Raw genomic sequence first — 17,805 nt, forward strand, 5'->3', positions numbered from 1 at the left:
TAATTATAATAAAACGATTATTGAATCACGACACAATCAAATAAACATTAAACAGACATGTATCGAACATTGATCAACATCAATTGAAACATCGATCCAACCATGTTCGAACCACAATCATACATCAAATAAACATCAAACAAACATCTATCGAACCGCGATGAACATCGATCCAACTATGTTTGAACCACTATCGTACACCAAACGAACGTCGATCAACATAAAATGTATCATGATCAATTATAATAAACAAAAATCAACTATTTGTACTGTTTAAAAGACGTTAATTATTTTAATATCGTGAATCGAAATGTAATACCAGATGCAACTGCATCACGTACTGAAATATAATACGATATAATACTACAGAGATGGACAAGAAAAAACTCTCATTTTCTTCTAACTCGAGTATCACGTCTCATCTACATCAGTATTTTTCAGCATCTTTAGCAGAATGAATTTAGATCCAACTATATACGTTTTATAAAGAATAGGCAAAGAAAGAAATAATAAAAATCAGTAATAAAAAAGACAACTGTCGCTCCACACAGCATTCATACGGATAATTATAATAAAACGATTATTGAATCACGACACAATCAAATAAACATTAAACAAACATGTAACGAACATTGATCAACATCGATTGAAACATCGATTCAACCATATTTGAATCACTATCATACATCAAACGAACGTCGATCAACATTAAATAAACCTCGATCAACATTAAAAACGAACCATGATCGGTTCGTAATCAGCTGTCATTCATCGACAGTAGATAATATAAGAGAGTTCTAATCCAGGGATCTGAGGGGGGTGAGGTAAGCGGGGGAGGACGAGGCGAGGTACCTCGCCCCCCGTACTGACCGGGGGGGGGGCAAATGTCCCCCTAGATTGAGGGGGAAGAGGAAGGTACCAAATGTCCCCCCAGATTGAGGGAGGAAGGGTGGTACCAAACACCTCCCTTGATTGAGAGGGGGGAGGGGGAGGGGGAGGCATACATATGGTTCCGCACGTGGAGGGAGTGTCCTCTCCGACTGACTGCGGAGGTCTGATGGTGAGAGAGGAATGTCAACTGTTATAGATAAAATAATCACCCCACTCTGTTTATCCATAACGTATATTTGCAATAAATAATTACGTTCGCAACGCGGTAGAGGGAGACGGTGCGATAGACGTTTGCAACGCGTTAGAGGGAGACGGTGCGATAGACGTTCGCAACGCGGTAGAGGGAGACGGTGCGATAGACATTCGCAACGCGTTAGAGGGAGACGGTGCGATAGGCGTTCGCAACACGTTAGAGGGAGATGGTGCGATAGGCGTTCTATATAGCGTAGGACAAGGAGAGTATGACGTGGTGTGAGAAGGAAAGCGCTGTATGTGTATGACAAGGGAGTGCATGATGATAGAAAAAGGAGGGCATGATGGTAAGAAAAGGAGAGCATGATGGTAGAAAAGGGAGATATGAGTGCGAGAGAAAGAATAGAGAGGAAGGAGGATAGCGGAGGCGCGATAAGACGGAGGCTAAGGCGTACACGAGAAAAAAGATAATTTTTGCATGTTAAGTTTTTTATAATATTAAATGTTATCTTATTATCTAATTATATCTAATACAGAGGAAGAAGGATGGGATAGATGATGAAGGTGGATAAGTAATAAATATATATAAGTTTAACATAAATTTTATTTAAAAAGTGTGTATGTGTATACATATAAAGTGTGTGTGTGTGTGTGTGTGTGTGTGTGTGTGTGTGTGTGTGTGTGTGTTTTAAAATTGAAAAAGAATAGAAATTGTAATAGAAAATTTAAAAAATTAAAATAGTTATATGTTTAAATATAAAAATATAAAAAAGAATTAAAATTATAGTAGAAAATTTAAAAAATTAAAAATTTGTAGGGGCGATGCGCCATGGAAACTCGTCATAGCTGCGTCTGTAACAGGAAAAAAAAAACATTTTTATTAGTACTTTAAAAATATTTTCTAAAATGATAAAAATTATAAATACTCACAATCTATTTATACAGAGTCTCTCTCATCTGACAACCTGGAGTCCTCCTGCAGAGTTTCGGGGAGCCACGGTTCCTCTGTCTCCCACACCTCATACGGAAGCTCACTAAAGAGTTTCCGCAAACAAAGACGATCCTCGTTAAACTGAGGAGTTACCTTCTCGCACCTCCGGTTCTCGGGAGTGTCACCCCAAAGATCGTCACGCCCCCATGCATATAACTCTCTCTCGTGGCGCCGGAACATCTTTTTAATTTGTCTATCATAAATATTTACAAATCCCTTAATTTTTACATCAGCCTGTGACTCGTACTGTAAAAAAAACATTATTATTATTAGTACTATTAGTAACGCTATTAGTACCAATATTATTTAAAAAAATAAATACTTACGTTTTTAAATGCTACTATATTTAGCACAACTCTTATTAATTCATGTGCGAGATCCCTCATCGTCCTTGCCAAATAACGCCAGTTTTGAGTAAAAATTATATCCACTAACGAACACATCTCGTGGTGTGGCATCCTTAAAACTTGCGCACTTTAGTTGTTCACAGACTAACATAGTCCTGATGAAAGTTCTAACGGAGTTAGCCAACGTCTCGGGAAAGAAAAGTAGGGGATGTGTAGCAGCATCTAGACTTAAATTACGCAGCGAGGTCGATAAACAGAAGATCCTTTGAGCCTTTTTCAGTTTTTTTTCAACACATGTGTGTGTGTATTAAATGAGTTATGTACAAATCGCTTTCTTCTTTCTTCTAAAAAGGTTTTCCTTCTTATTCTTTTTACCAGTCGCAGCCTCATTTTTTTAAGATGTCTCATTTCCGGAATATGTTTTAATCGCGTACGTTCTATATCGGTATTTTCATCGATCACATCACATAAAAAATCTATTTCGTCACGGATCTCGAAAAACAGTTCTAACGATCTTGTATAAGTCTTTGGTAAACCAATTTCACGATTTTGTAAAAATTGCACTACAGAATTCATGACACTACCGAAGGCGTTGTAGTTTATGCGATACTAAACTATTCAAAAGTTATAGCACCGTGTGTGCGGCTGTCGTATGATGAAATCGAATCAAATGTATACGACAATTGAAATATTCGGTTACAAATGTATACGACAAAGCGTAAGATAAAATTTTTGGCTAAATGATAACATAAACAGACTATCGACAGTACGAATGTTTGCGCTAAAGAATAACGTGTCGCATAGTGGGTGGGCATTATCATGTATATTTGACTATAAATATAAATAATAAATATAATCAGGCGTTCTATAGTACGATGTGGTGTATGTGTAAGACAAGGAGTGCATGACGATAAGAAAAGGAGAGCATGATGGCAGGAAAAGGAGATATGAGTGCGAGAGAAAGAATAGAGAGGAAGAACAGCGCGCATGGTGAGAGAAAGAATAGAGAGGAAGGAGAGCGCGCATGGTGAGAAAAGGACAGCGCTATAGACGTAGGACAAGGAGAGTATGATGTGTAAGGAAAGGAGAGAGCATGATAGTAAGGAAAGAAGGTGACAGTAAAAGAACTATAAATGTATAAAAATTCCAAATTTATTTAAAAATAAAAAAAATTTAATTACAGAATATAGAAAATAATACTTGAAGTATAGTTTAATGTAAATATGGGTTGATTGAACCTTCATGATGATGATTCGATCACCATTTGAATATTTTAAATACATTTTGTAAAGCGCAATTTCTTACATGTTTATCGCAGTGCAGAGTAACATTTAATTTATCTAAAGGAGGAACGTCTTCATAGTCGTTATCCAATGTCTCGATAATAAGGCCGATTCTCGCATTATCTGCCAGTAAATTTGCCAACCATTCTCGTTTTTCATGCCCCTTAACATACACTCGAGAAGCTGCATCTTTCAACGTCACAGTCTCAGTGATTAAACGTTTAGCCATGTAATATGGAATGTTTCCATCTTCCCATTGCAGATTGTGATGTTTTTCAATCGACCATGCAACTTTAGATCTCTCAGACCTCGTGAGCAAACGGAATGGTGTAAGACTCGTAAAAATATAATGAGAGAGTACAGATCCTTTAGTCAGAATCGCAATTTCTTTCACGATAAATTTTTTTATCGATAATAAATCCTTGAAGATCCACAAACGTTGGCACAACCATAATGAAAAGATATTGGCGAGAACTACGACGAACGACTGATGTGAATCATCGAGTATCGCAAGTTTTATGTTTTAACATTGGAGGGGATAATTATTTACAGAAGATTTGACCGTTGGTTGATAAAACGAGCGTTCCTGCTCGGTTTAAGAGCGCCTTATAATTTCATATAATATTCGGCGTACAATTTTGGTTGTAGGATAGATTTTTCTTGTATCGCAAGTTTTAACATTGGAAGGGATAATTGCTGATTCATGTAATTTTATGTACTATGTTCGTTAGAGGATTGTCACATTAAAGAATAGGCGAAGAAAGAAATAATAAAAATCAGTAATGAAAAAGACAACTGTCTCTCCACACAGCATTCATACAGATAATTATAATAAAACGATTATTGAATCACGACACAATCAAATAAACATTAAACAGACATGTATCGAACATTGATCAACATCAATTGAAACATCGATCCAACCATGTTCGAACCACAATCATACATCAAATAAACATCAAACAAACATCTATCGAACCGCGATGAACATCGATCCAACTATGTTTGAACCACTATCGTACACCAAACGAACGTCGATCAACATAAAATGTATCATGATCAATTATAATAAACAAAAATCAACTATTTGTACTGTTTAAAAGACGTTAATTATTTTAATATCGTGAATCGAAATGTAATACCAGATGCAACTGCATCACGTACTGAAATATAATACGATATAATACTACAGAGATGGACAAGAAAAAACTCTCATTTTCTTCTAACTCGAGTATCACGTCTCATCTACATCAGTATTTTTCAGCATCTTTAGCAGAATGAATTTAGATCCAACTATATACGTTTTATAAAGAATAGGCAAAGAAAGAAATAATAAAAATCAGTAATAAAAAAGACAACTGTCGCTCCACACAGCATTCATACGGATAATTATAATAAAACGATTATTGAATCACGACACAATCAAATAAACATTAAACAAACATGTAACGAACATTGATCAACATCGATTGAAACATCGATTCAACCATATTTGAATCACTATCATACATCAAACGAACGTCGATCAACATTAAATAAACCTCGATCAACATTAAAAACGAACCATGATCGGTTCGTAATCAGCTGTCATTCATCGACAGTAGATAATATAAGAGAGTTCTAATCCAGGGATCTGAGGGGGGTGAGGTAAGCGGGGGAGGACGAGGCGAGGTACCTCGCCCCCCGTACTGACCGGGGGGGGGGGGGGGGGGCAAATGTCCCCCTAGATTGAGGGGGAAGAGGAAGGTACCAAATGTCCCCCCAGATTGAGGGAGGAAGGGTGGTACCAAACACCTCCCTTGATTGAGAGGGGGGAGGGGGAGGGGGAGGCATACATATGGTTCCGCACGTGGAGGGAGTGTCCTCTCCGACTGACTGCGGAGGTCTGATGGTGAGAGAGGAATGTCAACTGTTATAGATAAAATAATCACCCCACTCTGTTTATCCATAACGTATATTTGCAATAAATAATTACGTTCGCAACGCGGTAGAGGGAGACGGTGCGATAGACGTTTGCAACGCGTTAGAGGGAGACGGTGCGATAGACGTTCGCAACGCGGTAGAGGGAGACGGTGCGATAGACATTCGCAACGCGTTAGAGGGAGACGGTGCGATAGGCGTTCGCAACACGTTAGAGGGAGATGGTGCGATAGGCGTTCTATATAGCGTAGGACAAGGAGAGTATGACGTGGTGTGAGAAGGAAAGCGCTGTATGTGTATGACAAGGGAGTGCATGATGATAGAAAAAGGAGGGCATGATGGTAAGAAAAGGAGAGCATGATGGTAGAAAAGGGAGATATGAGTGCGAGAGAAAGAATAGAGAGGAAGGAGGATAGCGGAGGCGCGATAAGACGGAGGCTAAGGCGTACACGAGAAAAAAGATAATTTTTGCATGTTAAGTTTTTTATAATATTAAATGTTATCTTATTATCTAATTATATCTAATACAGAGGAAGAAGGATGGGATAGATGATGAAGGTGGATAAGTAATAAATATATATAAGTTTAACATAAATTTTATTTAAAAAGTGTGTATGTGTATACATATAAAGTGTGTGTGTGTGTGTGTGTGTGTGTGTGTGTGTGTGTGTGTGTGTGTGTTTTAAAATTGAAAAAGAATAGAAATTGTAATAGAAAATTTAAAAAATTAAAATAGTTATATGTTTAAATATAAAAATATAAAAAAGAATTAAAATTATAGTAGAAAATTTAAAAAATTAAAAATTTGTAGGGGCGATGCGCCATGGAAACTCGTCATAGCTGCGTCTGTAACAGGAAAAAAAAAACATTTTTATTAGTACTTTAAAAATATTTTCTAAAATGATAAAAATTATAAATACTCACAATCTATTTATACAGAGTCTCTCTCATCTGACAACCTGGAGTCCTCCTGCAGAGTTTCGGGGAGCCACGGTTCCTCTGTCTCCCACACCTCATACGGAAGCTCACTAAAGAGTTTCCGCAAACAAAGACGATCCTCGTTAAACTGAGGAGTTACCTTCTCGCACCTCCGGTTCTCGGGAGTGTCACCCCAAAGATCGTCACGCCCCCATGCATATAACTCTCTCTCGTGGCGCCGGAACATCTTTTTAATTTGTCTATCATAAATATTTACAAATCCCTTAATTTTTACATCAGCCTGTGACTCGTACTGTAAAAAAAACATTATTATTATTAGTACTATTAGTAACGCTATTAGTACCAATATTATTTAAAAAAATAAATACTTACGTTTTTAAATGCTACTATATTTAGCACAACTCTTATTAATTCATGTGCGAGATCCCTCATCGTCCTTGCCAAATAACGCCAGTTTTGAGTAAAAATTATATCCACTAACGAACACATCTCGTGGTGTGGCATCCTTAAAACTTGCGCACTTTAGTTGTTCACAGACTAACATAGTCCTGATGAAAGTTCTAACGGAGTTAGCCAACGTCTCGGGAAAGAAAAGTAGGGGATGTGTAGCAGCATCTAGACTTAAATTACGCAGCGAGGTCGATAAACAGAAGATCCTTTGAGCCTTTTTCAGTTTTTTTTCAACACATGTGTGTGTGTATTAAATGAGTTATGTACAAATCGCTTTCTTCTTTCTTCTAAAAAGGTTTTCCTTCTTATTCTTTTTACCAGTCGCAGCCTCATTTTTTTAAGATGTCTCATTTCCGGAATATGTTTTAATCGCGTACGTTCTATATCGGTATTTTCATCGATCACATCACATAAAAAATCTATTTCGTCACGGATCTCGAAAAACAGTTCTAACGATCTTGTATAAGTCTTTGGTAAACCAATTTCACGATTTTGTAAAAATTGCACTACAGAATTCATGACACTACCGAAGGCGTTGTAGTTTATGCGATACTAAACTATTCAAAAGTTATAGCACCGTGTGTGCGGCTGTCGTATGATGAAATCGAATCAAATGTATACGACAATTGAAATATTCGGTTACAAATGTATACGACAAAGCGTAAGATAAAATTTTTGGCTAAATGATAACATAAACAGACTATCGACAGTACGAATGTTTGCGCTAAAGAATAACGTGTCGCATAGTGGGTGGGCATTATCATGTATATTTGACTATAAATATAAATAATAAATATAATCAGGCGTTCTATAGTACGATGTGGTGTATGTGTAAGACAAGGAGTGCATGACGATAAGAAAAGGAGAGCATGATGGCAGGAAAAGGAGATATGAGTGCGAGAGAAAGAATAGAGAGGAAGAACAGCGCGCATGGTGAGAGAAAGAATAGAGAGGAAGGAGAGCGCGCATGGTGAGAAAAGGACAGCGCTATAGACGTAGGACAAGGAGAGTATGATGTGTAAGGAAAGGAGAGAGCATGATAGTAAGGAAAGAAGGTGACAGTAAAAGAACTATAAATGTATAAAAATTCCAAATTTATTTAAAAATAAAAAAAATTTAATTACAGAATATAGAAAATAATACTTGAAGTATAGTTTAATGTAAATATGGGTTGATTGAACCTTCATGATGATGATTCGATCACCATTTGAATATTTTAAATACATTTTGTAAAGCGCAATTTCTTACATGTTTATCGCAGTGCAGAGTAACATTTAATTTATCTAAAGGAGGAACGTCTTCATAGTCGTTATCCAATGTCTCGATAATAAGGCCGATTCTCGCATTATCTGCCAGTAAATTTGCCAACCATTCTCGTTTTTCATGCCCCTTAACATACACTCGAGAAGCTGCATCTTTCAACGTCACAGTCTCAGTGATTAAACGTTTAGCCATGTAATATGGAATGTTTCCATCTTCCCATTGCAGATTGTGATGTTTTTCAATCGACCATGCAACTTTAGATCTCTCAGACCTCGTGAGCAAACGGAATGGTGTAAGACTCGTAAAAATATAATGAGAGAGTACAGATCCTTTAGTCAGAATCGCAATTTCTTTCACGATAAATTTTTTTATCGATAATAAATCCTTGAAGATCCACAAACGTTGGCACAACCATAATGAAAAGATATTGGCGAGAACTACGACGAACGACTGATGTGAATCATCGAGTATCGCAAGTTTTATGTTTTAACATTGGAGGGGATAATTATTTACAGAAGATTTGACCGTTGGTTGATAAAACGAGCGTTCCTGCTCGGTTTAAGAGCGCCTTATAATTTCATATAATATTCGGCGTACAATTTTGGTTGTAGGATAGATTTTTCTTGTATCGCAAGTTTTAACATTGGAAGGGATAATTGCTGATTCATGTAATTTTATGTACTATGTTCGTTAGAGGATTGTCACATTAAAGAATAGGCGAAGAAAGAAATAATAAAAATCAGTAATGAAAAAGACAACTGTCTCTCCACACAGCATTCATACAGATAATTATAATAAAACGATTATTGAATCACGACACAATCAAATAAACATTAAACAGACATGTATCGAACATTGATCAACATCAATTGAAACATCGATCCAACCATGTTCGAACCACAATCATACATCAAATAAACATCAAACAAACATCTATCGAACCGCGATGAACATCGATCCAACTATGTTTGAACCACTATCGTACACCAAACGAACGTCGATCAACATAAAATGTATCATGATCAATTATAATAAACAAAAATCAACTATTTGTACTGTTTAAAAGACGTTAATTATTTTAATATCGTGAATCGAAATGTAATACCAGATGCAACTGCATCACGTACTGAAATATAATACGATATAATACTACAGAGATGGACAAGAAAAAACTCTCATTTTCTTCTAACTCGAGTATCACGTCTCATCTACATCAGTATTTTTCAGCATCTTTAGCAGAATGAATTTAGATCCAACTATATACGTTTTATAAAGAATAGGCAAAGAAAGAAATAATAAAAATCAGTAATAAAAAAGACAACTGTCGCTCCACACAGCATTCATACGGATAATTATAATAAAACGATTATTGAATCACGACACAATCAAATAAACATTAAACAAACATGTAACGAACATTGATCAACATCGATTGAAACATCGATTCAACCATATTTGAATCACTATCATACATCAAACGAACGTCGATCAACATTAAATAAACCTCGATCAACATTAAAAACGAACCATGATCGGTTCGTAATCAGCTGTCATTCATCGACAGTAGATAATATAAGAGAGTTCTAATCCAGGGATCTGAGGGGGGTGAGGTAAGCGGGGGAGGACGAGGCGAGGTACCTCGCCCCCCGTACTGACCGGGGGGGGGGGGCAAATGTCCCCCTAGATTGAGGGGGAAGAGGAAGGTACCAAATGTCCCCCCAGATTGAGGGAGGAAGGGTGGTACCAAACACCTCCCTTGATTGAGAGGGGGGAGGGGGAGGGGGAGGCATACATATGGTTCCGCACGTGGAGGGAGTGTCCTCTCCGACTGACTGCGGAGGTCTGATGGTGAGAGAGGAATGTCAACTGTTATAGATAAAATAATCACCCCACTCTGTTTATCCATAACGTATATTTGCAATAAATAATTACGTTCGCAACGCGGTAGAGGGAGACGGTGCGATAGACGTTTGCAACACGTTAGAGGGAGACGGTGCGATAGACGTTCGCAACGCGGTAGAGGGAGACAGTGCGATAGACATTCGCAACGCGTTAGAGGGAGACGGTGCGATAGGCGTTCGCAACACGTTAGAGGGAGATGGTGCGATAGGCGTTCTATATAGCGTAGGACAAGGAGAGTATGACGTGGTGTGAGAAGGAAAGCGCTGTATGTGTATGACAAGGGAGTGCATGATGATAGAAAAAGGAGGGCATGATGGTAAGAAAAGGAGAGCATGATGGTAGAAAAGGGAGATATGAGTGCGAGAGAAAGAATAGAGAGGAAGGAGGATAGCGGAGGCGCGATAAGACGGAGGCTAAGGCGTACGCGAGAAAAAAGATAATTTTTGCATGTTAAGTTTTTTATAATATTAAATGTTATCTTATTATCTAATTATATCTAATACAGAGGAAGAAGGATGGGATAGATGATGAAGGTGGATAAGTAATAAATATATATAAGTTTAACATAAATTTTATTTAAAAAGTGTGTATGTGTATACATATAAAGTGTGTGTGTGTGTGTGTGTGTGTGTGTGTGTGTGTGTTTTAAAATTGAAAAAGAATAGAAATTGTAATAGAAAATTAAAAAAATTAAAATAGTTATATGTTTAAATATAAAAATATAAAAAAGAATTAAAATTATAGTAGAAAATTTAAAAAATTAAATATTTGTAGGGGCGATGCGCCATGGAAACTCGTCATAGCTGCGTCTGTAACAGGAAAAAAAAAACATTTTTATTAGTACTTTAAAAATATTTTCTAAAATGATAAAAATTATAAATACAATCTATTCGGAGTCTCTCTCATCTGACAACCTGGAGTCCTCCTGCAGAGTTTCGGGGAGCCACAGTTCCTCTGTCTCCCACACCTCATACGGAAGCTCACCAAAGAGTTTCCGCAAACAAAGACGATCCTCGTTAAACTGAGGAGTCACCTCCTCGCACCTCTGGTTCTCGGGAGTGTCACCCATGCGTAACAATAATAGTTAGTTTGGTTTTTACACATAAGTCCTCGGTGTATGTGCGACACTTACACAATAATAATAATAATAGTTTTTTTGTATTTACACAAGTCTTAAGTCATGCAAATCGGACACATATTGCAAGGAAAAATTTGAAATAATGGAGTTCGACACTCACTACAAAATAATCCGAGTATTAATGCGTAAATATTAATCGAATGTTCCCGCACAGCACAAATCTCATCAAAAAGGTACGCCATTCTTATAAAGCACGATGTGCAGAAGTATGTGCCATCTGCAGTTGCATAACAAAAATATATGCAACACATTCTTGTTAGTTCATTATACAAATTAATATCCGCTAAGTCCAAATCACGATCGATTCTGTCTTCGAAAACACTTTCATCACTTTCATAGTCACTGTCAGCTAAGCGTTGTACTTCAACGTCCAAATCACCCTCTTCGTCAGAATTGTTCATATTAATATCACCATTATTTTCGATAACATCGAAACCGATATTTCCAATATTGGCGTTATTGTCATCATCATCACTAGATAGTTCTAAGAGCGGCACTTCAATGTCGGAGTCTTCTTCATCGGAAATTATCATAAAATAATCATCACCATTATTTTCATCCATATTCGGAAGACACACGCGCAACGCATAGATTTACTCGCGACACGAGCACGTAATAAGCTTTTTCTTAGAGCGTATAGGAAAAAACTAACCACGCTCCACGCGCATTTATCTCAAATATATACACGAGATCCCATATCTCATCTCTAAATAGAGTATCTCTTTCTAAACAGACTATGCATATGATCCTATGAGAGGTAAACGTCTTTGTTTGACTGAGACTAAGAGAGCGCCAGGAGGAGGAGGAGGAGGAGGAGGAAGAGTCGTAGAATAAAATAGTGTGAAGAAAAACATTAATGTTAATAATAATTTTTTTATTTTTTATTTGTTACAAGTATCATAAAATATATCATTTATAGCACACGTCAACAATTCGCAATCTACGAGTGATCCGCTATCGAACGCGTCACTTTCGCGAATCGCTTTCACAGCATCATTTACATCAGTAATATTGTTACGTTGCAAAACGTTACAAAATTGTTTAAATTTTTCATTCACGAAATGTGTATTTTGACACAACCATGAATGCATATGATCGATACAATCTTCAAAATCGAATAAATGTAATAATGTTTGAGGTTGCATATACAAAGACTTATTAGATAATGTTAATTTAATAATTCTCGATCCGTTTAATGCGATCATGGATAGATAGATCACAGATCCATAATGGTTGACTTTCAGTCGATTATACATGTCGTTCAATGTCTGTACGTTTCTGCATCAATGAGTGCCAGAGTATGATAGGCAATACTAATCGATTACCTCGGTTGTCACGAAGTATCAATTCGACATACGACATAGCTCCAACGCTTATTCCAATCTCCAAATATTTGTAAGATGTCGGGGTTAAGATATACCTTCTTCCAAATATGCAAACCGCACGACGAGATGAAACGCTATATAAAATATTGAAATATATTAAAAAATAATATTTAGAAAATAATTTTTAGGAAATAATATTTAGAAAATAATTGAAACTTACATTTTCTTTGATTGAATTTCACCGTTCTCAATCGGAATGTAAAAATTCATCTTGCTGATTTCTTTTGTGGAACACATTTTTTTTTAGCACAACCTTATGCACGGACAACTGATGCGATACTAAACTATTGATAGTACTGCGATCAATTTGTAATATCGCAAAACGTAATGAGGAGGGGAGTATTTGTGACGTAATTTTGCAAGCGTCAATGTAAGGCTGCTAGAAATTATTAAAAATCGCGTCCCCACGTGCTTTCCCGAGCGCCGTTTGTGCGGCTGTCGTATGATGAAATCTAATCAAATGTATACAACGATTGAAATATTCGGTTACAAATGTATACGCCAAAGCGTGAGATAAAATTTTTGGCTAAATGATAACATAAACAGACCGTCGACAGTACGGATGTTTGCGCTAAAGAATAACGCGCCGACAGTACGAATGTTTGCGCTAAAGAATAACGTGTCGCATAGTGGGTGGGCATTATCATGTATATTTAATTTGATTATAAATTATAAATATAATCCTATGCGTAGATGATGTCATATTATATTACATTACCACGAAATATGCGTGAGATAAAGAGACGTGATATTATCGAAATGACGGATGTTTATACGAAAGAATAACGTTTTCGCAACGTGAAAAGAATATAACGATTAGATATAAATCAGAACAGAGAGTCACATCTCGCCATTATTGTCGAAGCTTGCACGAGTGTACCTTATATGTAAAAAAATGGAGCAGGTTTTAACGCATCAATCCACCTTGATAAATTCGGTGGAGGAGTACTTTGCGTGGGAGGTGCAATGCGATGATTATATCAAGTCGTTGGAAGAGCAGAGTCGAATTAAACGACCGCGAATATCGATCGGATATCGACAATTGTTGATCGCGCGACTCGAAGGACTGAAAAATGCGTTGCGCAAACGTTTCGTACACGCGGGTGCCGGACACAGCGCGCATCAAGCTGCACTATTTTGGCGAGAAATTGATACAGCGTTCGAGAACCGTATATCGACTGGTGCGATAATCAATAGCAATTATATCGAACCTCGCCAGTTTCTCGAAGACGCGAGTGATATCGTGCTCGAACATGTGCGAGACGCTATCGAAACACACTGTGAAAGTGAATACTATATTTAACGGTGAGTTTGTGGCGGGTGAAAAGCACGACGATAAAAGTGTAAGTACAAAAAACTGTCAACTATTTCGTACATCTGATTTACGCGAATAGTACAAGCAACGTGTTATCGAGCCCACTTTAGCATCTCTCGAAGAATTTCAAGAACGTGATAGTGGGTGGGCATTATCGCGTATACTTAATTTGACTGTAAATATAAATAAATATAATAAATATATGCGTGCGGGATGTCATATTATATTACCGCGAAAGATAATGATGAAGCGAGCGATAGTTAACATGCGATCCAAAGACAATGCATGTTTTGCATGGGCAGTGACTGCTGCTATGTATCCCGCTGAAAGAAGGGTTGAACGAGAATTATCGTACCCGCGTTACACGGATGTGCTAAATCTTCGAGACATTGAGTTTCCAGTGACTCTTAATCAAATTAAAAAGTTTGAAATTAACAACAATATTTCAATCAATGTGTATACCATCGAAAACGAAAATATTGTTCCTATTCGTTTTTCGGAGCAAAAGAGGGACAAGCACGCCAATTTGCTCTACATTCAAGATGCGCAAGATATCGGACATTTCGCGTGGATCAAGAATTTATCGCGACTCGTGAGTTCGCAACTCAATAAACACAATGGACAAAAATAATCTATGATCGGTATGTATGTATATTTAATATTATTGATTTTTTTTCAAAATAAATATATAATTATTATTTCTATTTTTTATAAATGTTAAAATATATATATAATTATTATTTCTTTTTTATAGATGTCTACATTATTTTTATTCGAATGAGAAACTACAGTCACATACTGTAGACTGCGGGAAGATGAATGACTGCGCTATTCGATTACCGAGCGATAAAGATAAGTGGCTCGCTTTTAACAACTATAACAGGAAGGAGCAGGTTCCTTTCGTCGTGTATGCCGACCTGGAATGTGTTTTGAGAAAGACGGACAAAGAAGAAGAAGCAGAAAAAAATTTATACCAGCATCATCAAGTGTTTAGTATCGCTTATTATGTACATTGCTCGTACGATAATTCGTTGTCCGCGTATCATTCTCGTCGCGAAGCCAATTGCGTCGCATGGTTTGCTGAAGAATTAAAAAATTTAGCAATGCGCGTGAAAACAATTTTATCTACAAATCTTCCCATGATAAGTTTGACGCGTGAAGAATTGGAAAAGTTTAACAGCGCTACTCAATATCACATATGTGAGAAACCATTCGTGGAAGACGATACGCGCGTACACGATCATTGCCACATCAGTGGGCGGTACAGAGGTCCCGCGCATTCAAATTGCAATCTAAATTATAAGGAATCCTTTTATATTCCAATTATTTTCCACAATTTATCCGGTTACGATTCACATTTTATAATCGAGGAAATAGCTACAGCGTTCGAAGGAAGAATCGATCTACTTCCGATAACTAAAGAAAAATACGTTTCATTTACGAAAAATGTTAAACTTACGGAAGACAATTCGCGAAATCACATTAAATTACGTTTCATCGATTCTTTTAAATTTCTCACAACAAGTCTCAACAAATTAGCATCTTTTCTCAGTAAAGATAAATTAAAAATTTTACAATCTGAATATCAAAATTTGCGAGTAGAAGACTTTGATCTGTTAACGCGAAAAGGTGTCTTTCCGTACGAATATATCGATTGTGTAGATAAATTGCACAATACATGTTTACCTCCGCGCGAATTATTTTACAGTTCCTTGACCGATGACACAGTATCCGAGAGCGATTACGCGCACGCCGAGACTGTTTGGAACCGATTCTCCATCAGAACGCTAGGTGAATATAGCGATCTATATTTAAAAATCGATGTCTTGTTATTAGGCGATGTTTTTGAAAATTTTCGTGACAATTGTATCAAGAGTTACGGGCTCGACCCTGCGCATTACTATACTCTGCCCGGATACACGTGGGATGCCATGTTGAAGCATACAAATATTAAGTTTGAATTGCTCACTGACATCGATATGGTAATGTTTATAGAACGAGGTATACGCGGTGGTTTGAGTCAATGTTCCAACAGATACGCGCATGCTAATAACAAGTACATGCAATCATACGACCCATTGAAACCGTCATCGTATCTAATGTATTTCAATGTAAATAATTTATACGGATGGGCAATGTGTCAACCTTTGCCTTACGCTAGTTTTTAATGGGTCGACAATATATGCAATTTTGATCTATCATCGATCGCGTCCGATTCGCCTACAGGCTATATCCTCGAAGTCGATCTCGAGTACCCGCAACATCTTCATGACGCGCATACTGACTTACCGTTTTGTCCGACGCGTGACAAACCACCCGGCAAGAGAGAGAACAAGTTGCTCGCAACCTTATACGATAAGAAACGATACGTAATACACTACCGCAATCTGCAGCAATGTACGTGACACGGTCTTCGCGTTACAAAAATTCATCGCATATTACAATTCGCGCAATCTCCATGGTTACGTACATATATTGAATTAAACACGTAATTTAGAACAATGGCGAAAAATGATTTTGAAAAGAATTTATACAAATTAATGAATAATGCAGTTTTCGGCAAAACGATGGAAAATGTGCGCAATCGCGTAGATATTAAACTTATAACAAAATGGGACGATAGGTACGGCGCAGAGGCAATGATCGCGAAACCAAATTTTCATAGCAGGAGCGTTTTTTCGGAAAATTTAATCGCTGTGGAATTGCGTAGACTCGAGGTGAAGTTTTACAAACCAATCTATGTAGGTATGTGTACACTTGATGTATCCAAGATGTGTTTGTACGAATTTCATCACGATTACATGATTCCAATGTATAGAGAAAAATGTAAAGTCATGTACACCGACACGGATAGTCTCATATATCACATTGAGTACGAAGACGTGTACGAGAATATGAAGCGCGACATCGGCAAGTTCGACACGAGCGACTATGCGATAAACAATGCGTACGGTATACCGCTCGTGAATAAAAAGGTACCGGGTCTGATGAAGGATGAAAACAACGGTATGATAATGACAGAATTTGTCGGGCTTAGAGCAAAAATGTATACGCTAAAAGTAGATGGTAAAAAGGATACGAAAAAGGTAAAAGGTGTCAAGAATAGCGTCGTCGCGAAAACGATAACATTTGACGATTACATGCAGTGTTTGAACGAAGGAATTGAAATGACGCGACAGCAATCGAGTATAAGATCAAAAATGCATAAAGTATATACCATGCGGCAGAAAAAAATTGCTCTAAGTCCACATGATGATAAACGGTATATAATATCTAAAAGTATCGATACGCTACCATGGGGGCATTACAGAATACCGTTGTAAAAAAAGAAAAAAGTGTATATATTTGAATATTATATATATTTATATATGTAAACTTTATATAATATTTGTTATATTTTTACAATACATTATTTTTATGTATCCAAGAATTCCGTGAACTGTCGAATCCCAACCATTTCACAAAAACTTCATCCCCTCTCTTCCTCAATATCTATTCCACAAGATATATATCGGGATTAGCAACGCGTTGTAGTTCGTATTCGTAAAATCCACCGGCAACGGGATTTCCGCGCGAATCTTTTAATATATATGTCACGGGATTAGTTTTCTGTATCTTAACAATTTCAAACACTTCGGTGGTTCAATTTGGTGTGTAACCTTTTTCGAATAAAGTCTTGAATTTACTCACGCGCACCGAATCGCCTATTTTAAATTTCGCAGGCGCCGCAATCTTTACGTTGCTGTACACCGTATGTAAAAGTTTCTCCGCGACGGCTGGAGTAACATC

At 37.1% G+C, this 17,805-nt stretch overlaps 2 protein-coding genes and 1 long non-coding RNA gene across 3 annotated transcripts in view; all 3 read left to right on the forward strand.

Moving 5' to 3' along the window:
- Positions 1-17,805, forward strand: part of LOC140667268 (uncharacterized) — a 95,149-nt gene that overhangs the window by 52,979 nt on the left and 24,365 nt on the right. The window lies entirely within an intron of this gene.
- Positions 14,832-16,184, forward strand: LOC140667266 (uncharacterized). The gene has a single exon (XM_072895023.1). It carries the CDS (start codon positions 14,832-14,834, stop codon positions 16,182-16,184), a length of 1,353 nt encoding a protein of 450 aa, XP_072751124.1.
- On the forward strand, positions 16,518-17,343 carry LOC140667267 (uncharacterized). The gene has a single exon (XM_072895024.1). The coding sequence runs from the start codon at positions 16,518-16,520 to the stop codon at positions 17,337-17,339; it is 822 nt and encodes a 273-aa protein (XP_072751125.1). The 3' UTR covers positions 17,340-17,343.

This window comes from Anoplolepis gracilipes, chromosome 6 (assembly GCF_047496725.1).
Source record: "Anoplolepis gracilipes chromosome 6, ASM4749672v1, whole genome shotgun sequence".
NCBI lineage: Eukaryota > Metazoa > Arthropoda > Insecta > Hymenoptera > Formicidae > Anoplolepis > Anoplolepis gracilipes.